This window comes from Sinohyriopsis cumingii, chromosome 3 (genome assembly GCF_028554795.1).
Source record: "Sinohyriopsis cumingii isolate HCF-2022 chromosome 3, ASM2855479v2, whole genome shotgun sequence".
Classification (NCBI taxonomy): Eukaryota; Metazoa; Mollusca; class Bivalvia; order Unionida; family Unionidae; genus Sinohyriopsis; species Sinohyriopsis cumingii.
The window spans coordinates 90,419,380-90,433,364 of NC_142963.1; the positions used below are offsets into that span (position 1 = coordinate 90,419,380).

At 37.6% G+C, this 13,985-nt stretch overlaps 1 protein-coding gene across 7 annotated transcripts in view; it reads right to left on the bottom strand.

The window, feature by feature from the left end:
* Positions 1–13,985, bottom strand: part of LOC149803270 (uncharacterized) — a 350,601-nt gene that overhangs the window by 180,202 nt on the left and 156,414 nt on the right. For all 7 annotated transcript variants that reach the window (XM_089952935.1, XM_089952932.1, XM_089952930.1 and 4 more), the window contains 2 exons: positions 9,006–9,124; positions 2,857–3,009 (listed from right to left, as the gene is read on the bottom strand). In XM_089952935.1, coding sequence (XP_089809061.1) covers positions 2,857–3,009; positions 9,006–9,124 — 272 coding nt within the window. The remainder of the gene's footprint in view (positions 1–2,856; positions 3,010–9,005; positions 9,125–13,985) is intronic.

The window sequence follows — 13,985 nt, forward strand, 5'->3', positions numbered from 1 at the left end:
GAGAAATTAGAGCCAATAGAAACTTTTTGTCCAGTTTCGACTTTGTGATAAGGCAAAGCTGTAGAGAGCACATGTGGAGTTGTCCTAAGGGAACCAGATCTGCAGTGCCATTCATAGTTCTGGATTTGACCTATCCAATCCAGTGGAACCTGGACTAAGGTCTGGCTGGTGAGGAAGTTCATCACATATAAATGAAGTCCTAAGATGGAATAAGTCAGATTTTACAGAAGAGATCCAACCAAGTTACTATGGAACAACAATGGAAAACACAAAACCTGAACATTGTGAATCATCCATTAGTCAATGAATTGCTGAACTGGGGTTCCCAGCAATTGGAGGCAAGATACTATTATGCCCATAACTTGGGTGAACAATCTGGGTGCATAAGCAATTCCAAATGCAAAATGTAGAATTCAAATCTTCCTGGTCAAAGTAAAAACTGTGGTATTTCAATGAAAGGGAAATATTGGGATGTGCAAATAGGGATCCTAAAAGTCAATGGATACCACCCAATCTAACAGATGCATTGTGTTCAAGATTGAGGAACTGGTCTCCATCCTGAAATGTTCATTGAGAATAAACTAGTTTAACAGTGATAGATTAATTAAGATGATTGTTCAGGACTCTCAAAACTGCCACTTTCTGCAAAAAGTGTGCACCAGATTTGACAATTGTGAAAAAGCAAGGGTGTCCTTGATAGAGTGGATTGTTGTCACCCTGAAGTTGGTAACCCTCACTCACAGTAGAAAGGACCCACCCATCAAAAAAAAGCATCTGAAAAACTGCTTAGACAAACACTTATTGGGATGTCTGGAAGAGGAATCCATGGTAATAGAGGGTACAAGTCCCAATGGCTGTACCCCCCATCCATTTCCTTTGAAAAGGAAGGAGGGTTAGAACTTCCTCCTCATGGCTTCTTCTGTATTTCCATGCCATAAATCATTTTAATGAAGAGGTGTCTCATTTATGTTGCACACTGAACTGTGGCTGCAGCTGTTTGAAAATTTCAGTGGATGGCCCCATATGGGTGATTCACATTATTACGCTTTTTTGCCGATTCTATTGGGCCATGAGAAGGTATGAAGAATCGATGTTGATGATCACTGCAATCTTGTGAAGTCACAGTATCGAGGAGTTCTCCCGATAGAATCAGCTTCAAAATAAGTAGTCCCATACAAGGTCATCACTGTGGTTAAATAAGACCTACAAGTAGTCCAACAAAAGCCACTGTAACAGCATGTGAATGCTGGACATGGCCACATCTTCCATCACACACAATGTAATGCAGCTGGGTTCAGAGCAGCATCCTTCAGCAGGCTAATGGAAGTAAATGAAAAGAGGTCAGCATAGGAACTTGTGGTGACCAGAAACCAGACTTTCTGCTCAATAACTTCAATTGTTTTAAAGGGAAGGCATGCCAAGACTCCAGTTGAAATACCCACCTGGGATACACCTGCATCCAAGTGGGGAGGTTTAAAGGGCCACTTTGGGCAATGAACCCATAAACTCAAGGCAGAGACCATAGGTCTCTAGGTACAGTGAGGAATGGACCACCCCTATGCTGTTGAGTGATGTCTTGGCCTGACAAAAACTTCTGTGATGTTTAATCAATCGTACAGGCATTGAGGTAAACCCAGGAGATCTGGCTATCGTTGAATCCTTAAGCTAAAATGGAAAGGATCTTCTTGGACTGCGAGTCTGAGGGTTTTGAGTACCAGTCCATGTGTAAGAGGTGGTAAACATCATGTACCACTTTATTAAGGGACCAGATCTCCTTTTCCTCATTCAAAATGAGAGGAATTGATGAGCCTGATAGGAGGTGTCTCTTGAAAATTGTTTCTACCTTGAACTCACTGCATTCAAAGAGGATAGATAAAGCATCAACATCAACACTTTCATAAGAGTGGCTGGGCATCACTATATCTTTCTGTCAAAGTGACATAGGAGCAATCCTATTTCCCATGTTTGTTCATCATTTTGAGTAGAATTTACCTGTAATCAACTGTATTTTTAAAATAAGAGTGGTGTACCCTAACCGCTAAGGGGTAATATACAACATGGTACCCTAAGATTTCCCTTAATGAACCATTTTTCAAAGGCAACAGGGGTTATCAGCATGTTAAATACTAAAGAGAAAGAGGATACATGTAACACCATGATAGTATTTGTTGAATCAAGACTGCAATGTGGTGAAGTACTAGTTCAGACCTGACACACGGTGTCTTAGAAAAAGGTTACTGTTCTATGCGTAAGCATGAAAGATGCACAAGTTATTGAAATTTCTCCATTCTGTAGGAATATGTATTTACACTGAGCAGATGCGATTTCAAAACATGAAAAGTAAAAGCTAGGAAGTGACAGGTAAGTTAATGTTGCTATTAAAAAGATTTGCTAAAATTAAAATCACCCAAATGTCCAAAGTGTAAATTTGAACGTTTTACTTGCATGTATGCCAAAAAGTGCTTCAAGTAAATCCACACCTCTAATGGTACAAATCATATAAATTTCCCAAGGATACAATAACATGTACTGAAAAAACATGTGCACTTATTACTGTACAGTATTTAAAAGCACCAGCCTGAAGTAAACATACACATTCTAGCATAAATGAGAAATTGACAGGATGGAAACATAAAGAATTTAGTTTTTTTGTGCCAAATGATTGTAATAAATCCCAATTTTTTAAAGTACTCTCCATGGTCCTCTGAAAAGCCTATGGGATCTTTTATAAAGTGCTCCTAGAACCCCACTTCCCAATTTCTGACTACTACTTTTGATGTCTGCATAAAAAGATGGCTTAAATGAAGAAAAAGCAACTTTTGGGGCAAAAAATGTTCCCATGAATGAAATACACACCTTGAAAATTTCAAAACCTGCAATGTCCAGGATTCCAATGAAGGAGGCTCCCTGCCTCTTTGTTCTGTCCAGGGATTTGTTGATTCGGGTCACCAGCCACCGGAACATCTTCTCATAGCATGCTTTGGAGATGGCCTCTACTGCAAACTCCACCTAGACCAGAAATTCAGTAATTATAAAGAGGATATAGAAGAAAAGAAATGAAGTGTTAAACTACCAACAACTTCTTAATGTCTCCTTTGGTTGAAAATTTATTGGGTTTTTTTCTTCACTCTAATCTTTATGACATTTTAAACAAAAAGTTAAGGAACATAGGTTGTGTCAATAAGACTTAATCTCACTAAACATCACAAGAAACAGTTTAGTGTGTACTTATTTTTTCTGTGATAAGACAGTGGCAGTGATCGTCAGACAAATGTCGTAACTATAAAAAAAATGATTCTATCTGGACTTCATTTACAAGTCAGCATTCCCTCTTTCTTTAAAAGAAACTCAAGGATTTCCTTAAATAAAAAAAGTTAAGTCCCTCTTTAAGAAACAACTCACTTTGTTTCAGTTTAATTTAAAGGTTTATGTGTATAGTGAAGGTAGTGCCGAAACTAAAATGTAGTTGTGGAGGGATGCAAAAAACAAATTTGGATTATGTGCAATACTTTCTGCTCTTACTGAAAGCTCTTAGTGCTCTTTTTAGCTTTCCTTTTCCAAGCTAATTATTACCTCCTCCAACTAGTATTGGAGGATCAGAATTGAAAAAACACGACTCCTCAAGTCACAGCTAAATATGCAATATCCTTTCGACTTGGACCAAGAGTACAGGAAATCAAAGCAAGATGGGAGGAGGGAATCTTTGCAAGAGTAGCATGTAAGAATTATACAATTAGAATTAATTCCCTAAAAGCCCCTATATTTTAACCGCAGTAATACAGTAATACAGTAATACTTTACCTGCTACTACTGTATAGCTAAATTTAGCAGTTGGGAGGAAGGTTGATATCCTCAACTGACAACTGCACTAGGGGCCCTGAGTGGCCAAGTGGTCTAAAGCACTCACCATTCCGGATCACTGCCATCTCACCTCTGTCTGCGTGTGTTCAAGTCCAAGCCTCAGCTAGCGTGGGTACGTGGGAAAGCCTGCTAGTAGTGTTAATGGCGTTAAACCCTAGAACAACAACAACTGCACTTATTCTTACAAAAGGAGTGTTCACTACTGTAGGTTGGTAGACAGGACACATGCTGTGCTATAGAGCATATGAAAAAGCTACTTCACTTTAGTCGAACAATTGATGGTAAAAGGATGAGAACGTAGGGTGCAACAGGCAAAAGGTGTCTCATAAAATCATCCAATTAAGCAGACATTCAAATAGGTCATAAATGTAGCAATAGTCCTGGTTTCATGGGCTTTAATTCTCATGAAAGAAAGGTCTGTCTCAATGAGGGACTGATCAGCTCTTGGTAGTCAGAAGAATCAAGCTTAAATAGGTGGAAACCAAAATATGAGGCACACTTGAGATAAAAGAGAGGATTCTAGCTCTTCCTTCTCCCTTCAGAGGAAACCAGAAAAATCCCAATAGCTCTAATTGCACAAAGCATCCCCTAAATCATCCACAGTACAGACATGACCAAGACGAGGGATCTCGATAGTAACATAGCTAATCCAAGGTGAGAAACTCAGGTTGATAAAGATGAGCATGAGTGGCCTTTTTATCCCCATGCAAATCAAGTTGTGTGTGTGTGTGTGATTTGGGTTTTAATGTAGCTTAACCATTTTTCAGTCATATCGCTACGATGTCTGGAGTGTTACAGTTTATAGTGATGTCTAGCACTGGGGTATCCTGCCAGACATTTAGCATGCTGTCCTACCCAGTCACATTCTTCTGACACCAAACTGACCAGTCCTAACACTAACCTCTTAATGCTGAGTCCCTAGCGAGGCAGCTGTTAGTACCATTTTTGACTTGGCAGGGGATCGAACCTGCAACCTTCTGCATCCAAGGGGGATGCTCTAACCACTAGGCTACCAAAGTGGTCTAACAAAGAAGAGAATATGAATCAATGTTACCAATGAACTGTAAATAACCCTTCTTTACTAACAATGCCTGAAGCTCACTAACGCTAAGGACAGCAGAAAATCTTCAGTGTAAGGTTCCTGAAAGACACTTCACTAAAAGGTTCACAACAGGGTTTTGACAATGCACTCAGAACATATGAAACATTTCATCTTGGCATTAGTAAACAGGAAACTAGTTGCTAACCCTCAAAATACCCGAATAAGTAAGAAAGATGAGGATATGACCCAGTGGTGGGACCACTAGGGTATTTAAATGTTACATAAGGCTGCCCTGTAACCCTTAACACTGGACACAGAACATCACCTTTTCTCAAAATGGCAAAGAAAGTCCACAACTACATTTAAAAGGGAACAGCTAAGGTCAATGAGTTTCCTTGTGCACCAATTACACCACTCCCTCGATAACTCTTGCCCTGATAACTCGCGAACTCACTTATAACGCGGGGTCAGGCGTGGATCCCATTTTTTAAACCAGAAAATATGGCAAAAATTTATCCCTATATGTTGAACTTGAAGAAAATCGCAATCAAAATTGGTAACAGAAACTTTGATGTATCGTCAAAAACAGTAGATAGGACCCAGAAATTTTAATCAACACTCTGAAATATCAAACTTACAAATAGGTCATATTATTTTTAAAATTTTCATTCAAAACGAAATTCCAAGTACACAGCAATTAATGATATGTAAGGAAACTCTGAGCAATGAAAATGTCACTCACGCCGAGTGGAGGCAGTACTTTAATAAATAAATACAAATTAAATAATTTTTTTAACAACTGAAATTTGTGTTCTAGTTCTATCTTTAAGTTCCTTTTAAGTGTAATCGTCATAAATGCAATGTGTCCTCTTGTAAACATAAAATGCGTCTATCAACCGTAACAGCTATGTCCGCGAGTGTTTCTCTGAGAACCTAATTAAATGCTGACCATGTTTTGATAACTGACTTCCAGAAGTATTTGTTGTACTGTTGCATTGAATTAAAAGCTGGGTTCCTATGTATTATCAGGTTAATTATGTCTTTTGAAACAAATAAAGGAGGTGGAATAAAAGAAAAGTTAAAAGGCACAAAAATCCTACAAACTTAAAATCTAGTGGCCCCAGTCTTATGTCTGGTGAACTCACTTCATTTGATCAATCGAACACTTATAAATGTTATTGTGTACGTAACATAAACTACCTTAAATTAACTGACTCTTTCATAACTGTGATCAAAGAGAACAAGGCAGCTAAGTGAAACGAATACTTCATAAAATGAAGAGCTTGATTTCACAGATACAGGCCACTGTGGGCAAGCGAGTATGGAGATATCCTCAAGGATGATAAGAAGTTTCATTATTAATTCCAATTAATTAATTCATGACATCAATATTGTACTAATTGAGCAATACAAAAATTGAGTTTCAACGTAGAAGATTGCCTCATGAAATAAATGTCGCGTATTTTTTTAAAAAAAGGAATCTTGTTTGGTGGTGGTGTATCAATGGTTAGTCTAGTTCCCTGCTCTGGGGACTCCCGATTTGGCAGAATAATATTAAACACTACTACGGGAACCAGACTTATAAAGAAAACAAAAAGCAGTGACATAATACATATTTTTTTATGCGTACACATGATAGTTGTTGAAACCAGTTGAAACAATCTTTCATATGTTGGACATTTTGAAAATAAATGTTATTTAAACAGAATAACAAACAGCTTCATTAGAAAACGCGCGTTATTAAAAATTATTATCGACGTGATTGTAAAATGAGGATTCAGTCAATAAACAGGCCAGTTCCCTAATGCCGTTTCCCCCCCCCCCAATGGTTTTCTCAATGTCAAAGCAATTTTTGGAGGTTGCTTGGTAACTCGCACCTCGCTTATAGTGCAGTACATGTTTGTTGACCCTGTTGTGCACAAGTTATTGCGGGAGAGGTGTACAGAACATTCTCCACCCTGCATTGTAAACTCCTGAACTAGACTGCTCCTGGTCTGGATGATGAACTTAGCAACCTTGCTCAAATACTGGTCCTGGCAGATCTATCACTCAAGATTAAGCCAAGCATGAATGTGGAGAATCTTTTATGGTGGAGAGATCACACATGCTGCAACAGCAGGTAACTCCTCTATGGTAATCTCTTGGGTTCGTCTACCAATAGGATGTGAAGGTCATTGAACCACAACTGTTGGGCCAAGGGAGTTACCAGGAGGAGCCCAGAAGTGGAGACCCTAACTTGCATTAGAACCTGTGAACTTATTTTGAAAGGTGGGAAGGCATATGTGTACAGAAGATCCAACTTAAACAGAAAGCATCCACTGGCCAGGCCCTCTGATCAGGTACTGGGCAGATATAATGAGGGTGTTTATTCAGCTTGTGTCAAGCAAGTCCATTGAAAGTGTCCCTCTCAGTTGCAGAGATCTATCCATGATGACCACTCAAGCCCATCTCTACAGTCTGCCATGATATGCCTTTGCTTTGTAAGTTACCTATTCCGAGGCTGCCGTCACAGAAGGTTCCAGACTTCCACACAAAGAGAAGGAGAATTTGTCCTTCCTTAATTGCAGAGGTTAGCTACAAGTGACATTGTCTGAGGTGACCATAACACAGACACCTTATGAGGTTGACACCTCCCTTAAGGCTAGGAACAGTGCCTGCATTTCCAAGTTGTTTATATAACATGTTCCTTTTTATTGAAACCATATCCCTGAAGAAATACACCCTCCGACACCAAGTGTGAATTCCATCTCAAATCAGATTCATTAGTGTACAGAAAGAAGTTAGATTCAGGTGTGTGAATTAGGACCTGGGTCAAAAAATTAGTCCCAGTTTAGTTGCCAATGATGAAAGTTGCTTTTGTGCAGTCTCCAGTTTGCTAGAAGCAGAACATGAAATGCACACAAGTCTCCCATGTCAAACTACGTCTGCAGCTGAGTTCCGGATTCCCAGAAGAGATAGGCAAATTGAGCCAAGGTCTTGACCAGAAGACCTGTTTTGAGGGACAGGATTTGGTCAATCCTGTCCTGAAAAACACAAATCTTCGCAAGATTGGCAATGAAATTCACACCTACATATACAACATCCTGAGAATGAATCAGATCCGAATTAGAGGTTAGAATAAGACCAGAGTGGGTCATCACTGACCAAAAATGGAATAATTCCTTCAGAAGAGAATCTCTTTGGACATTGAGCCTCAACCAGCCATAAAAATACAGGAGAATCAGATCATTAAAGGCCTCAAAACCCGTCATTCTGGTAAAGCCTCTGGAGGAAGAGAAGGTTAGGAAGTATAGCAGAATGCATGTTAGGCATATGGGATGCATTTTCCATGGGCCCTTTATGCTGGTAGAGAAAAAGAAATTACATAAAACAAAAGAAATTTTGGAACCCCAACAGGGTAGACAAATGAAGGGAAATACAATTTAATGAAGCTCTGCTTGCTAAGCAAGGAGCGAAAACCCTTCAAAATTAACAAAAGAAACAAAGAAAACATTCAAAGCATAGACCGAGGAGATGAACATAATAACTGACACAAAAATTTACATTACTGTCAGAAAAAAGTGTGCAGAGCAATTATCCATGAGCCACCATGGCAACTCCATCAGGACATGTGCAGAGATGGTTGAAGGGTTTTTCCTTAACCCTCTCTTCACCTCAACTGCATTGTGTTGGGTTCCGAAAATACATGTGTGCTGTAGTGTACCTGCTTGTGAATACAAAAACATACATATTGAAACTGTGGCAAGGGGAAAAAAGCTTGGTGCACATAGCTGCTACATGCCTTAATCACAGAGCCACTGCCACTCCCTTAAGCAGGAATCCTCCCAGTTTCCAAGTTATGAATCCTTGGGATGAGCTTCTGGAGGATAAAGACAGAGCAAGAAATTCATGCCGGCTTCACCAATTAAATCCCCTGATAATGCCAAGTATATGCATGTATTTTAAGGTCAGGGCAATACAGTTCTAAATCAGGGCCTAGACCCAAGGAGCAGGGTGAGAATGCTGGCTGTACAAATGACTTATCCTTGTAAAAGATCAGCTACAAATTCAACTAAGCTCCTTCTTTGTTGGTTTTTGTGGGGAATGTTTTTTTATACATTACCTGTTCTTTGGTTTGGGCCTTGGTGACAAAATCTCGCCCCACTTTGATCTTGGGTTTCAGGAAAGCCTGGGTTACTGCAGTGACTGGAAGACCTAGGAGATGACATGCCTTCTGGGCAACTGAAAATTTGTATGCAAAGTATAATTTAAAGAGATATCCTTTTCAAATGTCACCAATAAGATAAAAACATAAATGGCATTGCTTACTGTTTTCAAACAATAAATTTGTCATAAATAGCAGAATATATGGCATTCTTTCAAATTTTCTCAGATGTAATGCAAATATCTTTCAATTTGGTTAAGGATCTGTTACATGACTTGTAGCAAAGACATGTTTTTAAGCAGAACGAAACAGGGCACTAACTATATCCCAAAACTTTATAACTAATTTTTTGATTCAAACAGAGCACAACTAACTGAAGAGGGCATATTAAAAACCACTTGCTCTTTGAAACTGGCAAGTTCCCACCGATCAGTTTGAAATTAGATAAGAACAAAAATGTTACTTACATGGAAATCTGAATACTACAATGGTACTACAGAACATCTTTCTGTTGCTTACTACAAGTGAATTCTGCTTTTAATGTCAAGTAGAGCTGGGTACCATGAAAAACTGTATACCAAGGTATTTCAGAATGTGATGCGATACATACCGTAATTATATTAAGGAATGACAATTTAATAATATTCTGGGGCAGGGGCCTGAATTTGTTTAATTTCAATCTGTCAGTAGCTAGAAAAAAAAATAACTTAGATCTGATTTAAAGCAACAAACACCTTATTATATCAATGTCACTATTTGGGAAAAAATATAAATGATCTTGAGAATTTCAGCTTGAAGAAAATCATTGCCCCACCCCTACCCCAACCATAAAAATTAAATGGCCCATACCTTATAGAAGATGAATTTCCTAGGTATGTGTTTGTTGTTGTATATGTTGCAATCTAAAAATGCAACTGAAGTGGGAATGATTAAGCTTTCACTATAGCTGATACTGTGAAAGACATCAGACTGACATTAGAGAGCCTTCTTATAAAAACAGGAAGTGTTCATACTGAAGCCTAAACTTTCTAGCTACACAACTGATATAAAAGGCTGGGAAATTGAGTGGCATGCCAACACCTGGGTAAGTGACGGCCAGTAAACAGTTTAGATTTGGATTGTTTTTAATGTAGCTTTACAAATTATCCAGTCATAAAACCATGATGTCTGCAATGTGGCAGTTTATATAGTGATGTTTAGCACTGGGGCTTCATGCCTCACAGACATGTTGCACCATGTCCCACCTAGTCACATTATCCTAACACCAGATAAACCAGTCCTAACAATAACCTCTTAATGCTAAGTGCCACGCAAGGCAGCTGCTAGAACCATATTTTATGTCTTTGGTATGACTCTGTCAGGTTTCAAACCCGTGACCTCCTGCATCCAAAGCAGACACTCTAACCACTTAGGCCACCGGAGCAGTCACCAGTAAACATAAAACACAGCTACTAAACAAGTGAGATCCTATTTAGTGGATTTCACAAATTATGTAAAATTCATACAGAAAACAAAGCCCTAATTACAATAATAGAATGATTCAAAGAAATACTTTGTATAGACTAGCAAATAACTAAAACATGACATGGGGGGAGTTTTATATTTTTTTTTAAATCCTAAACATTTTTGTAAAGTTTAATTAGGTGCGACATGTTTCACAATATTCCATGTAGACAACACATTGGCATACATTACACGTTTTAAATGTAATTAAAAGATCAACTATAATTATATCTGTAATATTCCTCATTAATTTGTGACAGAAAATACATGGTTTTTTTTTAAAGAGGATAACTTTTGGGAACTTTTTGTGTCAAAAGAATAATGAAAATATGCTGTTAATATCATTAAAGATGTAACAAGATTCCTCAAGAATGGCTATACATTCCATACTGATGGAAACCACCAATTTAGCAGTACAATTAAAAAGTAAATTGTTACGTACCACCAGAAAAAAATATGTAGGTAAAATGGAATACTGTACACCTCTAATGCCAGGCAAAGTGTATATGAACCTTTAGGATACAGCTATTAGCAGTTTCTACATTATGACACATGGGCAAGCCTCCTGAAACTAAGCAAAGACCGAGGACCAATGCTGTTTGCATAAATACCAGTCTTTTAATGCCAAGAAAGTGTAAATATGATATCATGTGGACATCTAGGCAATTTCAATGTTATGACCCTGAAAGGTAAGGACAAACCCAAGAACCTATGATAAATGCTTAAATGAATTCCTATTACAATGTTAAGTAGCATATATACTTTAAAGGTGGTGCAATAAACAGGTTCTACAAGTTATGACCCCGAGACCAGTTCCCCAAGGGCAGAGAGTGGCCCAGGGGTCAATGCTTGCTGCACAGGTAACATGGCTTTTCGTGCCAAGAAAGTATTTATATGGTTATAGAGAAGGAATCTCAACGGTGGTTTCCAAGTTAGGATGCAGGGGAGGCAGAGAGAGGAACAGACACTGGGGCAATGCTAGTTTCATACAAAGTTAATTGTCTGCTTCTGCAATTTACAAAGATAAATCAAGATAGATGCATGCATCATAACAAATGGGCTTTGACTTGTTTCAAAATATATTTGAGGTGATTTCTGGTCTCTCCCATATGAGGCAGGATTTCCGTTTTGATGGGGGAAAAAAACACTCCCTAAACGTTAAGTGTAGCATGTTTATTAAGTTCCAACAGGTAGTTTTCGTGTAATGAGCGTGCATAAACTTAAACTTTAGTTCATATCACTGCCATTATCTTCGCTATTTTTCATCCTTTTCTCTGGAAAAATTTTGAATCAAGGTCAGGAACTAGGTCAGCATTAGGTGTTTACGACAAAACAGTCAGGTCAAACTAATTTCTGGAAAATTTCAAATTCCAGTAAACAAATTACATTACTTTAACATGTAATGAAATAAATTTTAAAAAATTAAAACTTACAATTAGATTAAATCAAATACAAATTAAATCAAATATACATAACACTTATCCCCATAAAGAAAAAGAAAGATTTATATGAGAAAGCTTTCTTTTTACCATAGATTAATAATAAAGTAGGTTTAAAAAAACATAAGAACTCTTATGAATTATACACAGTGTACATTAAATAATACATTTCTATACACGGGAAAGTGCATCTGCTATTAAATTATCCTTTCCATTGATGTACCTGATGCCAATATCATTTTCCTGTAACAACATACTCCACCTTTTGATTTTTATTTTTCATCTTGCTGATGAAAGTAAGGGGGTTATCATCACTAAACATAACAATCGAAGAAGGCACTGAACTAATGTAAACTTCAAAATGTTGTAATGCCAGAATCAAAGCTAAACATTCCTTCTCGACTTTTGAATAATTTCTCTGGTGCTTATTTAATTTCTTAGAAAAATAGAACAATGGATGATCAACACCATTTTTGTCTTCTTGAATCAAAACTGCTCCAACCCCAACATCACTTGCATCAACAGTTTAAATGATTGGCTGAAATTTGGAGCTGTAAGAACTGGTGCACTTTTAGTATGGCCTTTTAACTTATCAAAAGCCTCCTGACATTTTTCAGTCCAAAGAACTTGTTTTTCTTACTCAATAAATTTCTCAGAGATTCAGCAATTATAGAAAAATTGGAACAAAATGTCTGATAGTACCCAGCCATACCTAAAAATCACATCAGTTGCTTTTTTGCTAACAGGCACAGGGAATTCAGGGATAGCCTTGACCTTAGCATCTATAGGTTTAACTTGTCCATGTCCCACAATATGTCCAGAAAAGTTACACTACCACAGCAGAACTCACTTTTGGATAAATTAATCGTCAAACTTGCATCTGTGAAGTTGTCAAAGAATTTGAATTCTTGCTAAATGTTTCATCCAGGTGTCGTTGTAGATGATGACATCATCGATGGAAGCATCACAATTATCTAGACCAGAGGTGATCTTATTCATGAGACACTGAAAAGTACTTGGCGACCCTTTCATCCCAAACGGCATCACCTTATACTGATAAATGCATCTGAAGTCACGAATACCGAAATTTCCTTTGCTCTTTCCATTAGTGGAAGTTGCCTAAATCCTTTCAGAAGGTCAAATTTGGTGACATACTTGGCATTTCCGACCTTATCAATACAGTCATCAATTAATGGTAATGGAAATTAATCTGTTATTGTCACACTGTTCAGATTCCTATAATCAGTGCACATAAGGAAAGTTTTATCTGGTTTTGGAACAATAATGCATGGTGAACTCCAGTTACTTTTACTGGGCTCTATAAAATCATTCTCCAGCAAATACTGAATTTCTTTCTCCAAGTATTCCTGTTTGAGAGGGTTCATCCTGTATGGGTGTTGTTTCACAGGTTTGGAATTTACAATTTCAACAGCATGGAAAATTTTATTTGTCATTGTAGGAACATCTGGAAATAAGTGCTCATATTCAACTAATAACTGTCTTAAGTTAATTTCTTTCTTGCTGTAGCAAATGTGAAAGTTCCTGGTCCAGAACTTTCATAATTTCTGTTTTCTGAAGATTTGTCACTCTAATATCATTAGAATCCGATGATATTCCTTCACTTAATCTTCGCTGAGTGGGACAGGTACAACTAAATTAATTACATGTTTAACCTGGCTATCTCTTTCAATATCCTGGTACTTCTATAATTTAGATCCCAGGAGCACTAATATTATCATTTATCTCATTCATTTTCTTCGTAACTTTGTAAGGGCCATAATATCTAATCTTAAGAACATTCTGAAGAATGAGCAAGAGAGACCAAACTCTATAACCAGACTAAAAAGTTCTCTCCATTGTAGTTCTGTTAAACCATAATTTCACTTGTCACTTGAACTGCTGAATGTCAAATTCAAGCATAATAGGCTGGAAAGTTCCAGATTTAAAATTTGAACCTTGACCCGATTGGACATTTGTGATTTTTGGCCAACAAACC